At 45.1% G+C, this 15534-nt stretch overlaps 3 protein-coding genes across 3 annotated transcripts; all 3 read right to left on the reverse strand.

Moving 5' to 3' along the window:
* Positions 1-73: 73 nt before the first annotated feature.
* On the reverse strand, positions 74-2828 carry LOC138432666 (interferon omega-1-like). The gene has a single exon (XM_069574122.1). The coding sequence runs from the start codon at positions 1017-1019 to the stop codon at positions 399-401; it is 621 nt and encodes a 206-aa protein (XP_069430223.1). The 5' UTR covers positions 1020-2828; the 3' UTR covers positions 74-398.
* A 963-nt stretch (positions 2829-3791) lies between these two features.
* Positions 3792-4343, reverse strand: LOC138432672 (interferon alpha-1-like). Its single transcript, XM_069574128.1, has one exon. The coding sequence runs from the start codon at positions 4341-4343 to the stop codon at positions 3792-3794; it is 552 nt and encodes a 183-aa protein (XP_069430229.1).
* Positions 4344-14691: 10348 nt separating this feature from the next.
* Positions 14692-15252, reverse strand: LOC138432674 (interferon beta-2-like). Its single transcript, XM_069574129.1, has one exon. The coding sequence runs from the start codon at positions 15250-15252 to the stop codon at positions 14692-14694; it is 561 nt and encodes a 186-aa protein (XP_069430230.1).
* Positions 15253-15534: the final 282 nt, after the last annotated feature.

The raw sequence follows: 15534 nt of genomic DNA on the forward strand, positions 1-15534 counted from the left end.
AAACAGTAATTACTTTCATAAGAAATTAATAAATAAAACAAATTAGAAGATTAAGGAAATGAACATATTTTCTAAATTTTATTACAATGCAGAAAAACATTTGTACATGAAAATATAAATATGATGAGATAAAATAAATACATAAATAAACATAAATAACATCATGGCAGTCATCCCTTATGGACTGATCCCTGTGCAGTTGAATACTTTTTATATCTACTTGCTTATTGCTACTGAGAAAGTACTATTGATTGAATTCAGGAAACATGGTGGCTAAAGCAGAAATCAGAGTCTTCTAAAATGACTTCAGGGGAGCGTACAAGGGTGATGTGGCATCTTAGTCACTGAGAGTCATATCAAGATGAGTTTAGGCCTCCATCCATCATTCTTAACCTTTCTTACAAGCTGGTTGATGAAGACAAGGATCTCATGATTTCCACTCTGATGGTTTCCCAGGCACAGTCGCTGTATCCCTTTTCTTGCAGGTAGACATGGATGCCCTGGAAGTACTTCTTCACAGCCAGGGTGGGGCCTGTCCTTCCCAGGGCAGAGTCTTCCTCTCCCATCACCTGCCCCAGGCAGGCGTCCAGGTCGTCCAGCTGCTGATGGAGTCCAGTGCGGAGCTGCTCCAGGAGGGTGGTGTCCCAGGCAGCAGAGGAGCGCTCTGTGTGGAAGAGGTTGAAGCTCTGCTGGAGCATCTCGTGGAGCACAGAGATGGCCTGGGCCTCCTGGAGCTGGCCGCCCTCCACCATCTCCTGGGGGAAATCGAAGTCTTTTCTGTCCTGCAGACAGAAGCGAGGGGAGATTCTCCTCATTTGGCCCAGGAGTCTGAGGTTCTTCTTGCCAAACAGCACGTGGTTCTGAGACAGGTGACAGCCCAGTGATCCTCCTGGGCCGTAGCTGACCAGCACCAGGGCCATGAGTAGAGAGAGCACGAAGGCCATGGGGAAGATGCGGCTGCTGCTGGGCTGGCTGAGACGGTGTCTGGTGGAAACTTGAGGTAGGTTCTCTGATGCCATGCTTTCTAAGCGAGGCCATTAAATAGTGAACATGGTAACTTTCATTTTCTAATTGTTTTAATACACTTTCACTTCCGTTTTTGATTTTCATTTATGTATTGACAATATGATCAAAGAAAGTGTCATCAGTTTAAAGCATTAATTTTACCTATTTCCCAATAATTTCAAATGTACCCATCTGATTGTATATGTCAATTAAATGAGAATGTTCTTATTATTCATCACTTTTATTTACACTGTTCAGCACTTTTCTGCTCAGAGTTTCAGAGCTGGAGGAAGGACATTCAGTGATGGTGTGTCTCATTGGAAACTTATGTCACAGAATCTAGTGAGTTTCAGTCATTCATTCAGGCAGTTGCTTCCACTGGGCATCTCTGTTCCTCTGTCTCTTTCTTCCTGTGAGAACGAAGGACGGTGAGAACCAGGCTACTCATTTAGGTGATACTATAGTATTGAATGAAAGGTTATTTAGAAAATAATTTGTTAATAAAATGGTATTTTTAACAGTAATATCGGAATGTTTTTTACTTGTTTAGGACCCTAATCCTCAGGAAGGTTTACAAACCTCTCAATGTACTTAAACGTTCCCTGAGGGGCTTCCCTGGAGGCTCAGTGGTGAGGAGTCCACCTGCCAACAGGACCCCATGCGGTCCTAGAGGATGCACGTGCTGCAGGACAGTGAGCCCGGGGGCACAGCTACCGCACTGTGCTCTAGACCCCGGGCCCTCACCACCGAAGCCAAGTGCACTGGAGCCTGAGCTCCCCAACAAGAGAGGCTCCCACAGTGAGAAGCCTGTGCCCCACAACTAGAGAGGACCCACCTCTGCCACAACTAGAGAGAAGTCCATGCGGCAGTGAAGACACAGCACAGTGAGAAATGAATAAATGAATAAAATTATCTCAAAAGTCCCTCTGACTTTACATATAGCTACTGAGTGCGGTATGTCCCAACTGGAAAGAAGAGAAAGATGATTGATCCATCAATGTCCTGAAGATTGCCTACATTAAATACATGAATTTCCACAAAGATCTTTGTTGCTTTGAGAAATTGTATTCTTCCAGTGTTCACTTTACTAACATATGTCCTGCGAGGAAAGCTCTGTCCCCCTAAATATATTATATTATATGTTGCTAAATATATTAAATGTATTAAAAGCCCTGCACATGGAATAACTTAGGTGCGTGCACAGAGGAGCTCCTGTGTCTCCTCCATTGCTCACTGTGGGGCGGGGTTCCCTCTATTTACTGTGTTTCTCTGGGAGGCTGGACAGTCTGGACCTGCAGTGCTTGGCAGGCAGAGCAGGTGAAGTCATAGGAGAGTGTCTGACAGAGCTAGAACTTTCACTCTGGTTCTGCTTTGAGTTGGTGGTTTGCAGTCATAAGGGGAAATTGACAACCAGAAACTGTAATGGAGAAGGACACAGCTGTATGAGTGGAGAGGACGCCTTCATGCAGAGCGAATGAGGAGAGCACGCTGGAGATTTCTACACTGGGAGGAAGTGCTGAGGATTACAGTGCATCCTCCTAGAAGTCAAGGGAAGGCACTCCTTTGAATGAATTATTCAAAGTTTAGTGATGGCATGTGTGTTTAATATATATAAATAAGCTTGAGAAACCCTTTTACTTCCTTAGAGTCACATTTCTCATGGCAGCTACTGTTTCTGCATGGCCTCTCTCAGCTGTCTCTGCAGTCCCCAGCCTGCCTTGTTCTTCTTGCCTCCATTTGAAGAGTTCAGGAAGATTCTTTACTCAGGAATGGCCAAGTGTAGAAAACTTACTCCCCCTTCCTCATCCTACTCCAGGATCCTAGATTCCACATATGCAGATTGACCTCTCATGATGTAAGTGCTGCTGCTGCTGCTGCTAAGTTGCTTCAGTCGTGTCTGACTCTGTGCTACTCCATAGACGGCAGCCCACTAGTCTCCACCGTCACTGGGATTCTCCAGGCAAGAACACTAGAGTGGGTCGCCATTTCCTTCTCCAATGCATGAAAATGAAAAGTGAAAGTGAAGCCACTCAGTCGTGTCCAACTCTTAGTGACCCATGGACTGCAGCCTACCAGGCTCCCGCGTTGCTGGGATTCTCCAGGCACGAGTACTGGAGTGGGGTCGCCATTGCCTTCCCAGCATGATGTATGTGGTTCTCCACTAATCCTTGAAGGCACTCCGGTTTTCACAGGCCCCAGGCAGGTACCTGAGTTCATGACGTGGGCTTTTCTCCACCCATCTCCCTCCCTCCTCTAGTCTGTGTCTCAAGAATCACATTCAATCCCCACTCAAGTTTCCATTGTTCCTTCTATGACCCAGGGTGGGTAACCCCGTTCCCTCTTCATTAAGAAGAACTCAGTACAGGCTTATCTTGTAGGATCAGGCTTTGGGTCAGGTTTTATTCAAAGATGTGTGCAAGCCCGTTTGTTTTTTTTTTGAATTATTTTCTCTACTGAAAAACAAGAGTAGTCTTGTACAAAATATAGTACAAAGCAAGTATCTTATGAATGATAAAGATTTAAATTCTATGAACAGCCTAAATATTTCCAATAATTTAAAGAAATAAATAAATGTGACAACTTTTTAAGATATGGAAAATGGATTCTTAAATCTGTTTTAAACAGTTATAGTAACAAAACCTTTAACATATATTTAAATAATCCCATACATTAGCTATTACTTATATTTCATCGGACACAAAAATAGAGTTAAATGTTGCACGTTGAGTCTTAGAAAATAGCCATTTAGTTGACCAGATGAACTGTTTTCAGATTCAACGCCTTCTTTATTTCCTGAGTTTTCTGATGAGCTTGTTGGCAAAGACCAAGCGCCTTCTGATTTCCATGCTGACAACCTCCCAGGCACAGCGGCTGTATTCTTTGAGATACACACTGGTTCGCTGGAAGTAACCCTTCACAGCCAATCTGGAGTTCTCACTCCCCAGAGGTGACTGTTCCAGTGTCCGTCCCTCCCTCAGACACGCGTCCAGGTCCTCCAGCTGCTGATCAAGTCCCACGAGGAATCTGTCCAGGAGGCTCTCATCCCGACCTGCAGAAGAGCCCGTGGTGCTGAAGAGCTGGAAGGTCTGCTGGAGCAACTCATGCACAACAGCTGTGGCTTCTGTCTTCTCAAGCCTGGTCCCGGGCACCAGGGTCTGAGGAAATCTGAAGTCAGTCCTGTCCCTCAGACAGGACACAGTGGGCACTCTCTCCATCTGACTCCAATGTATGAAGCTTTCCAGATTGCCGTGGCTGGCAGGCAGCTCACAGCCCAGGGAGCACATGGGGCTGGAGCAGAGCATCACCAGGGCCAGCAGCACAGAGACGGGGAGGGCCATTGGGATGCTGGGGGCTTGCAGGACTGCCTGCAGGGGAGGTCTAGGCAAGTTCTGAGGGCTTGGGGTGATAGGTGGCTCTTAAAGAGTGAAACTTTCATTTTCTGGTTTTTTCCACATTTTCCCTTTCCTTTCTTTTTCTACTCTTTGTAATGAAATCAATAAAAGTGCTAATTTTTGCCATGAGTGCCTAGGTGGGGGACATCAAATCATGCGTGCCACTGTGGTTGATAGCTGCACAGCCGTATATTATGCTTTTCACACCTCCTTTGTTGCTCCTCGGAGAAGAGTCTGATCAAAGTCAGAGAAGGGACAAATATTCATACAATTGTGGCTTTTCCAGGTCACCAAGAAATGTTCAGTATGAAAAGAGCTTATGAGAGAAGCTTTGGATTTTTCTCATTTTTCCCTCACTTACACTTTTCTCCCTTCTTTAAAAAATTTTGGTTCTCTATGTACCTTTATGATGTCACCTGAGTAGGCCTTAAGCTCCCTGGAGACATTATAGGGAACAATATCACTGATATCATTTGTTAAAAATGAGTTATTTTGCAAGTATAATCCACAAGGCACTTTTTACGGTGCTGGTTGTCCTAAACACTTCATGTTTGCCTGTGTTTATTTCTCTTTCTCCTCCACCACTGCAATATTTCAGAGGATATTTTGCTTCAGTCTTTGTGTGATCGTGCAGATAATCTCATCTCCTTAGATATTTCACAGGGAAGTGATAATCTACCATACATTCAGGGATACTGAGGTTGCAATTACATTTCTCCTTGTAATGCATGTCTCTACCAATTCTGTAAGGTACAGATAATTTTTAATAATATTAATGACAGAAATTTTTGCATGCAGCCTCTCAACAAAGTGTTTTTAATAAACATGAATTAGTCTTCACAGCTTTCCTATGAGATAATTACTATAATTATTGACATGTCTGCAAATACTGCTGCTACTGCTGCTAAGTCGCTTCAGTCGTGTCTGACTCAGAGCAACCCCATAGACGGCAGCCCACCAGGCTCCCCCATCCCTGGGATTTTCCAGGCAAGAGTACTGGAGTGGGTTGCCATTGCCTTCTCCAGTTTGCAAATAAGGAAACTGAAAACTCAGAGCGATTACTTAACTTGCTAACAGTCAGGATTAACTGTATAAGTAGTACTTGACCACTGTACTCTTCAGCCTCCACATTATTCCTCATTAACCTTAAGCATTCTCCTTTAGCTACATAACATACAGTTGTAATTAAGTAATCCCTCGAATTATGTAACATTTGACTTCCCTGAGAGATTGTAAGCTTCCTAAAGGCAGTAATGGCACAAGTGGAGAACCTAGGAAAGTGTGTGTCCCTGGACAGAGGGGTCTCTGTCCCATTGTTGTTTGTCACTAAGGCATGTCTGACTCTCTTTGATCCCATGGACTACAGCACACCAGGCTTCCCTGTCCTTCTCTATCTCTCAGAGTTTGTTAAAATACCTGTTCATTGATTTGACCCAAAGTGATCGAATCATCTCATCCTCTGTTGATCCCTTCTCGTCCTGCCCTCAATCATTCCCAGCATCAGCGTCTTTTCCAGTGAGTGGGCTCTTCCCATCAGGCGGCCGAATTATTGGAGCTTCAGCTCTGTTCCAGAAGTAGTTCTAAGAGAACTATCCACACCAAAGTTTGAGTAGACCTAGTATTTGAAGAGAAAATGAGAATCTTCTGAAAACAAAGATTGTAAGAGTAAATTTAAATGGGTTTTTTAACTTTCTGAATAGTTTCTCAAAATATTATCTCAGGTGGAAACAGAGACTGTCAGAGTTGTGGTTTAGTTGCCATAGTCGGCCAGGCTCCTCTGTAGGTCTCAAAAAAAAAAAAACAAAAAAAAACCACCACTTGAAATACAGGATTGGAACTTATCAGGTGCAAAGGGAACTGTGTACTCAACTGTTGTCTAATGATTGTAATGTCCCAGGAATGAGTGAATGGCACTTTTGTGACATTGAGTAATAGGAATTGGAGAGGAAGACCTTACTTAGTGTTCCTCTAAAGAAGGAAGCACCTTGTCAGAGCAGACAGCTTGGTCCAGTGCATGAGACAGTGGACATGGGGCAAGATCCCTGGGTTGATGTCACAGCTCCAGCCTGCACTGCCTGTGTGACCTGCGGCACTACGGTTTCTCCTCTTAAATGGAACTGATCATCACAGAAGTTTCACTGGATTTTTCTGAAGATTGTAGGACATAACGTACTTCTGACAATGCTTGGACATATAAGCTTTCAGTGTCTGTTAACTGTTTCCACGAGGCAGAAAATTCACACATCCATCTATGGAAACTGGATAGAATTTCCCTGAGATGACCTGTTTCCCTTCCCTTAATGCTCAGCTCACTGGTCAACATTATCACATCTAATCTCATCTCTGTGTGAACATGATGTGCTGTCCAAACACTACATCTAGTAGCTTCCAGGGAACAGCTGACTTCTCACACATGAATAGGGGGACTGTGCGGTCTGTTCCCCAGTCTCTTTTCAGGGTGAGTTAATAGGTCTATATCCTCAGAATCCAATAACCTCCACGAAGAGGGAGAAATGTGAACAGACAAATAAAGATAAATAAATAGATACTGGGAGTTAGCAGAGCGGTCCACTATCCTTTTAGGTAACACTGTGCCTAAGAGCCTGCCACCCTCCTTGGCTCTGTCTGCAGCTAAACAGTGTCACATAAGCTGCTCTGAAATCTGTCATCTGTAGAGCTCTGCATCCCTGTTTGTGTAGTTAAGTGACATTTTGTCAGTTGCCAGAGATGTCACTGTAGGTTTTTCAACTACATCATTTACTTTCTCTTTACCTAGGTGCATTACTTCTTCATTCACTGCTTACTTTTACTTTCTAGGAATGTTGAATAAGTGGAAAGTTGGATCTCTTGAAAAATCATGGAGGAAATACATTAACTGTTCTATTCATTTCCATTTTCTGTTCCTGTTTTTGCAATAAACCTCAAAATGGAAATAGAAAAGATTGTAGGAGCATTAGCACAGCTTTTACAAACTGAAATACAAATGACAAAGAAGAGGCAGCAATATGAAAACTGTATAAAAGTACCTAACAAAAAGTGGGTTGCTTGGACATGACAGGACACTGGCCTGGGCTAAGAAGGCACATTCTAACCACTTGAACACTTGGACAGGAGCGGTGGTTACACTTGATTTTATTAATTTGAACTTAGACGAGCATCAGGATTTAAGATGGAAGTGTTGTAGTCCCAAATTCTATTTAAATGTTCTAATTGTTGAAACATTTCTTTTGTATTTAGAATATTTCATTTTGTGTATCACAATTCAGATTGTATGCATGGAAAACAAAACAGAGAGGATTTTTTGGAATGAATATGCCAATCTCAATAAATAAATTTTCCATGATAATAGCAATTTCAAAAATTCAAATTTTGAAAATCTTCAGCCATCATGTAAAACAGACTCTCTAGAACATCTATTGTTTCCCTGACCTAAATTAACCACCTTTTTAGGGAAACAATTTGAGGCACAGCTAAACCAGACCTCCCCCATAAAAATACATATACATATATAGTTGCATCAGCATTCAAAAAACAAAGATCATGGCACACAGTCCCATCTCTTCATGGCAAATAGATGGGGAAGAAGTGGCAACCCTGTCAGATTCCATTTTCTTGGGGTCCAAACTTACCACGGACGGTGCCTGCAGCCACAAAATTAAAGACTCTTCTCCTGGAAGAAATTATGTGAGAAACCTAGACCGCGTGCTAAACAGCAGAGATGCCACGTTGCCAACAAGGGGCCATGTAGTCGAGGCTATGGTTTTCCCAGTGGTCATGTACGGATGCGATTTGGACCATAAAGAAAGTGAGCGCCGAAGAATTCATGTTTTTGAACTGTGGTACTGAGGAAGAGTCTTGAGAGTCCCTTGGACTGCAGGGAGATCAAACCAGTCAATCCTAAAGGACATCAACCCTGACTACGCATTGAAAGGACTGATGCTGAAGCTGAAGCTCTAATACTTTGGCCACCTTCTGAGAAGAAACCGACCCTTTGAAAATGACTCTGATGCTGTCGAAGATTGAGGGCAGGAGGAGAAGGGGGCAACAGAGGATGACTGACTCAATTGATATGAGTTTGAGCAAACTTGGGAGATAGTGAAGTACGGGGATACCTGGCATGCTACAGTTCACAGGGTCACAGACAGTCGGATATAACTAAGCGACTGAACAAAAACACATACACGTATATAAATACACACACTTGTACAATATATATTAAATAAGTATATACATATGTGTTGCTACTTTAACATAAAAGGGTGAACAGCAAATGTTTATTGAATTGCTACTGTATCCTGTATTATTTATTTTGCTGCACCATAAATGTTACCTCATCAGCAGGATAACGGCTAGACTAATTAAGTGACTGTGGTATTAATAGACTGAGCATAGTAATGTGTCAAATCCTTTATATACTGTTCCATCAATTGCGATTAATTTTATCTCTTAACTCTTTGTGGATACAAAAATTTGCTTTTGTTTTTTTTGTCCTCGCACACAGCATGTGTGAGTTATTTTTTGAAGATCATTATTAGGAAGACTGTCTTCAACTTTCCATTTGCAATATGTAGAAGATCAGGATGAGGCTCTTGGGCCTGGACCCAAATGGAAGACTCACTCATCACTTTTTCTTCAGTCATCCTCACCTAGTTGCAAGGAACTGCCTGATTATTCTTTTCTTGTCTCCCTCAGGTAGTAAGGAAACAGCCTGTAATGTGTCTGCACTGTGGATATTTCCCTGCAGGCAATGACTTCAGGGATCAGCTTGGAAGTTTCTTTCAAACAGCTGATGATACTGTGAACTATGACAGGCATTCTTGTCATTCTCACCAAAGCTGAACTTGGAGAGAAAGCATTTGGGTCAGACTGTATTTTAAGGAAGTGTGTGAAAGCAAGAACAATCCTTGTTCCCCTCGACCCCTACCAGACCTTCATTTGAACAAATAGTGCAAATGTGAAACCTGGCCTCATGCCCTGTCAAGTACAAACTAGCACGTTCCATTGGCACTTGCCACCTACCTACAAGGATTAAATCATGTGCTCTTGCAGCTGCTGGTTTTCAACAACCCTGGAAAGGAATCTCGGGTGGAAAGCAGAAGTGAGGCATTCTGTGTGCAGGGAAAACTGGCAGAGCAAGTCTTCAGAAGGTGAGCTATTTTCAGGAGCCCATTTTAACTCAATTGTTCTTCTGTCTCCTCATAGCTAGAAAAGCATGGAAACCCTTCATGGTGACAACTGCTTCTTGTAACTCCAAGAAACCTTCACGACACTGGCAGAAAACATCCACAAAAAATAGGCACATGATTGCATGTATTGCCTCTTCACCAAAATCACATATATCCCTCTGTGTGTCTTTGGAACAGCTTCTCAGAACTATCTGAGGTGCTGTCTCCTGGGCTGCAGTCCTCATTTTGCTCCCCAAACACTTAACCTGCAACTTTCGTGTTGTGCATTTTTGAAAGTCAGCACCCTGAACTTATCTCTTCATCCATTCATCACCCAACAGTTTCCCAACTTGCTTGCAGTGAGATTCCCATGAGGATAAATCCAGGCCAGGGAACGTGAGAGGAAGGGCTCTCACCCTGCATAGTCTTGGCGCTTGGAAGCATCCCCTGTGAGCCACCAGACTTCATGTCTTTACTGCCGCGTGTACTAGATCTAAGTACCACAGACAAACATGAAGTCATATATTGATGATGGAAGAAGCCACAGAACAGAAGGTACCCATGTCCCTGAATCACCCTTTGAATGAGAGCAAACCAGAAGATTCGCCTGATCCGGAAGGCCTGCATTGTGTTCTTCAGAGAAGGAAAGATAAGTTTCTATGATGATGAAAATCCACACAGTTTATTCTTTATCTCTATAGCACCTAGACTTAACTGAAAAAGATATTGAAGAACAGTGGATCCTGGAAACCTGTCCATGGAAAGAAACTGGACTCTGAGTATAGAAAATACCAGCCCCACAGACATCAAGAGATCTTTTCAATGATGATCAAAAGATCTTTATGCAAGAAAAGACATTCTGTTCTGCTGTCCACACCTGCTTCTGAAAAATCATGATTTTCATTTCGGTTTTCAGTGCCTGAGAAAGTACAAGCTGCAATTGCTTTGGAACAGGAAGCAAACAATAATGGAATTCATTAGCGAGTGTTACAAATATAAACACCCTTATTGTTGCCATTTCTTTCAGGATTCGTACATGAGGGAAAGGCACTTTTCATTTCCACTCTGACAGCCTCTCAGGCAAAGTGGCTGTATTCCAGCTCCTGAATAGAGATGGATGCCCTGGAAATACTCCCGGGCAGGAAGTCCCGTGAGAACTGCACAGACTGTCTCCTTCCATGGGCTCCAGTTGTTTCAGGCTCTGATCCTGGCTTCAGGGTAGCACGGCTGTCCTCCGTGGTGAAGAGTTGGAAGCTTTGCTGGAGCATCAGATAGTGGTTGCAGGGGCCCTGAGTCATCTGCACTGGAGTGATCATCTCTCTTTTCCGAGGAAATGTGAAGTGGCTTTGTCCTTCAGGCCCGACTGAGAGCGGATCCTTTGCATCTGTTTCAGGTGTTTGAAGATTTCCCTGTGTTTCTGGCGGTGGATCCCAGGCTCGTTCCAGCGAAGAGAGCAAGCAGGGATGCAGCAGCTCCTTCCACCAGCAAGTGGATGTGGGCCATAGAGAATGTCAGCGCTTCTGCTGACGGCCGGCAGGGGGCGCGCGAGCACCGCGAAACGATGAGAAAGAGCGCTGAGATGGACCCGCAGACCGCCTGCTTCTCCAGGCGAGCGCGAGAGCGCGCACTCTGTGGATCGATCGTTTTTGCTTTCGAATCGCAGTCGTGGCAGAGTTTGCAGTTGACTCTCGTGGGGCTGCTAGAGAGACAGGACGCAATGTTTCCACAGAGCTTTTAATAGGAGCACTGATTCAGGGTGCGCATATCATTAGCTCTTTTGTGGGAATGGCCTGGTTTCCGCTGTCCTGAGTAGGGAGAGAGAATATTGCATTTTCGGAAAGATCCCCTGAGTAGTGGCCTTTCTTCCACATGTCAGCTCGAACTGGCCATGTTTGAGGAAAGGAACCCCCAAGGTGGGGTTTCTGAGTGAGATGAGGCTGATTTTACAGATTGGGGCTCACTTCCGGCGAAGGGAACCCGCAGCTCAGAGAAAGGTACCCGGCAGCGGTGGTGGGATTATTGGCGATGGGAGGATGTTCAGCGCTGTGCCCTAAAGTGAAACTAGAGGGTGAGCAAGACACTACTGGCTGCCAACTCATATGGGCCGTTGCTGACCTAGTGAAACACAGTGTCTGGGATAAGACAACCAGCCGTGCCGCGTTGATGGAGGGTGGGGGGAGCGCGGCGAACACGCTGGAATCCCGCGTTGGCTTAAAGAGGATAAGCTGAGGAAGGATGGGAGGGGGTCGTGCACCAGGTGAAACACGGGGGAGTGGGCGTTGCGCACACGGAGCGCGGCGGCTCAGAGACTATTCGCTGTGGGACCTGCTGGGGCGTTGCTCACACGGTCGAATCCCGCGGTGGCTAGGAGGCGCTCTGCTGTGGGTCGATGGGAGAGCGTTCGGCACCAAGTGGAACACAGTGGCCGCGATGAGACTATTGTCTTTACCACGATTGCGGGGCGGAGTGGGGGCCGGAATGGACGGTCGATCCCGCGGTGGAGCCAAGACTATTCCCTGTGGGACTATGGGAGGGAGTTTGGAACAAAATGAAACACAGTTGCGGCAATGATACTATCGGCTACGGGGCGATACCCGGCGGTGGCGATGAGCCCATTTGCTATGGGACAGTGTCAAGAGTTGAGGTCCAATTTAAACCGGGCGGTGGGGATGAGGCCTTGGGTGATCTGCGTATGGGACAGCTTTGAGGAAAAGTGAACCACCGCGGGGGAGATGGGATTCTTGGCGATGGGAAGGCAGGACAGCGATGTGGTGCACAAAGGGGAAACCGCAGGCGGCCGTGAGCCTACAGGCGATGGGACCACGGGCGGACGTTGGGCATAAAGGGGAAAGTGGTGGTGGCTCTGAGAAGAGTGGACGGCGCTGCGGACAAAGTGAAAGGCAGCATCGGCGATGAGACATTTGTTACGGGAACTATGCGAGGGCGTTGGTCACTTAGGGGATCCTGGCGCTGGCCAGGAGACTCTTCCCTATGGCACGTTGGGAGGGCGTTATGGACAAAGTGAAATAGGGCGGTGGGATGAGACCTTGGGCTATGTCCTTGGAGTTGAATTGAAACACCGCTTTGCCGATGAGCCTATAGGCGCTGGGACCATGGGAGGTCGTTGGGCAAAAAGGGGAAGTCGGCGGTGGCAAGGAGTCTTGGTTTTCAGAGGATGCATAGCGTTGGGGACAAAACGAAAGCCAGCGTGGGCGTTGGGTTAGACAGCTTTGAGACTATTGGCTTTGGGACGATGCCTATGGGCGATGAGACCTTGTCAGAACATCGCAGACTATTGGCTACGGGGTGATGGGAGGGCGTTTCTCACACAGGGGAGCCCGGCTTGGCTGTGAGACGAGGAGTCCGCGGCGGACAAAGTGACCTGGACGGTGGCGAAAAACTGCTGGTGGTGGGACGATTGGACAGCTTTGAGACAAAGTTAAACCCTGCGGAGGGATGAGACCACCGGACGATGGATGGGTGTGGTCCACACAGGGGACCCTGGAAGTGGCGACGAGACTATTCGCTGAGGCAGGATGGAAAGGCGTTGGGCACACAATGAAACACGGTGGCAGCGCTGAGGCTTTTGGCTTCGAGTTGACGGGACGGCTTTGCGGGCAAAGTGAAAGCGAGCACAGGTGATGAGACAATCGGCTTGGGGCGGTGGCACCGCGGTGTGGACAGAGTTAAACCCGGCGGTGGGGGTGAGACTGTGAGAGATGGGACGATGGGAGGACCTTGAGCACCAGGCGGAGCCAGGGGGAGTCAGTGAGGCTATGGGCTTAGAGCCATTTTGGACAACGTGAGAAACAGCCAAGGCGATGAGACTGGCTATGGGACCTTGGGAGTGCGTTGCAGCCAGAGGAGAAGTCAGCGGTGGCCAGGACACAAACAAGCATGGGACGGTTTGGGGGACTTTCTGGGGGTGAGAAGGAGCGCGGCCACCACCTGGGTCAGGGATCAAAGAAGTGTGCGCCCCTGGAATGCTCTGGAATTTTCAGGGTCTCTCAAGGATTCCGCGTTGAAGTGGGGGAGTAAGTCTTGAATAGCTGAAAACTAGGAATATTTGAAAAAGCAGAGACTTTATTTGTTTGAATTAATTTTATATTGAATTATATACTTATTTTAAAAGAAATATCTCACGTTTCCAATTTTATAATAAATTTATAGAAGGCATTTAAATATTAAGCATAGAATATTAAAATATATTTTGTATATAACAGTACATTTTATTAAACTTTATTTAAACTATATTTTCTGTGTACTAAAACAAGTATTTAATATCGTTTTACTTTTCTTTTACGGATGTAAATTTAATATTTCCAAGATCACTTTTCACTTATTTTTAATTGAGTGAATTACCATCTTTGACAATTTCTAATGACCCCCAAGACAGTCTTAAGTAATTTCGACTCATGTTCCTGAAACCTCTTTCTGAGGACTGCGTTGTTGGAAATAAGGGTTGGAGTATACAAGCAACTGAGGACATTTAGAAGGTCAGAATTTTTCATTTACTTTAGTAAGAATTTTATAAATTAATTGGCATTTGCCCAAACTTTATTGGTTTAAAGAAGTCTTACTTTGTAAGGCTCTCAAATGTAAGGTGGTGTATGTTTTACCCCAATTGGAAAAAAAAAAGAGAGGAAAAAACGCCCACATCATATAGATGGGCCCTCTGGCCTGAGCTCTTTGGTACATTTAAAGAAGTGAACAAGACAAGCGCAGGTAGACTGTGTGGATACATGGAGAGCGTGCATATAACTCGGACATTCCACAGGGCTGCCATGTATTTTAAATTCCTCAAAGGCAGGGGCCAGAAACGCTACTACTCTGCAGGCTTGTTTGGCAATGAATGTCTCCAAGGTGCTCTGCAATTTTTAATATATGTTGTCACAAAAATCAAATTGACATTGAAACTGCAACATTGACTTTTGTTTCATAAATAATTTATTTCTCATATAAAAGTTTAAATAAATAAATAATGCATAAATCAATTTAAAAACAACTTAGTCTTTAACTGTCCATTGAAATCAGTGCCTTGCATGTCAGTTACTTCAAGAGCCTCTGCTGCTGAAGAGGCTCACCTCAAAGTCACATTGTCCCTTCCCAGAGCCACAGGTGGGAGATGTTCAGTCATGGAGGTAACCTGTTAGGCTCTTCAGGAAAGAAAAGTTCCTGAGCAATTGCACTTGCACGACTGCCCAGGCACACCTGTTGTGCTCCTTGGACTTCAGGTACTGCCCGAGGTTGAAGTAATATTTCCTCAGGTGAAGATCGGTCGTGTCTCCCATAGTGGAGTTTTGCTTCTGCATTATTTCCTTCTGGATTGGCTCCAGACGATTCATCTGCCCATAGAGTTCCTCACAGAGGTGCTCAATGATGGTCTCAGACCAGCCAGTGCTGGAGAAGTCTCTGGTGAGAATATTGAAGATGTGCTGGAGCATCTCATACATGACCAATACGGCATCTTCCTTCCGGAACTGCTGTGCTTGCTTCATCTCCTCAGGCATCTGGAAGTCCATCCTGAACTCGAGGCAATGTTGAGGAGTTGAAGGTAACTGCCACAGGAGGTTCTGGCACACCTCAAGGCTCCGCCCTTGTTGGAATCGAAGCAAGCTGTAGCTCCTGCAAAGAGCTGTGGTGGAGAGACACAGCAGGAGAACCATCTGGAGGAGGCACTGGTAGGTCATGGTGAAATCAGGCCCAGGGCTGCCTGTTCTGCTAGTAGATGCTGAAGCTGAGTCTTCAAGAGTTTGCAGAGTGAATGTCCTTCCTCCTTGAGTGTGGGCTACTTATAGAGGGTGGCCCTCCATTCTTACTATTTGAGAGGAATTTCCCACTTTCAGGTCTCCCTTTCAGTTTTCCCATGTCATTTGAATTATTAGTTGCCTCTAAAACTCTTTTTCTTTAAGCTCCTTGCTATTTTAATTTATATATACCATGGGGAAAAAAGATATAGAAACTGAGAATTT

The sequence above is a fragment of the Ovis canadensis genome, chromosome 2 (genome assembly GCF_042477335.2).
Source record: "Ovis canadensis isolate MfBH-ARS-UI-01 breed Bighorn chromosome 2, ARS-UI_OviCan_v2, whole genome shotgun sequence".
NCBI classification, from domain to species: Eukaryota; Metazoa; Chordata; class Mammalia; order Artiodactyla; family Bovidae; genus Ovis; species Ovis canadensis.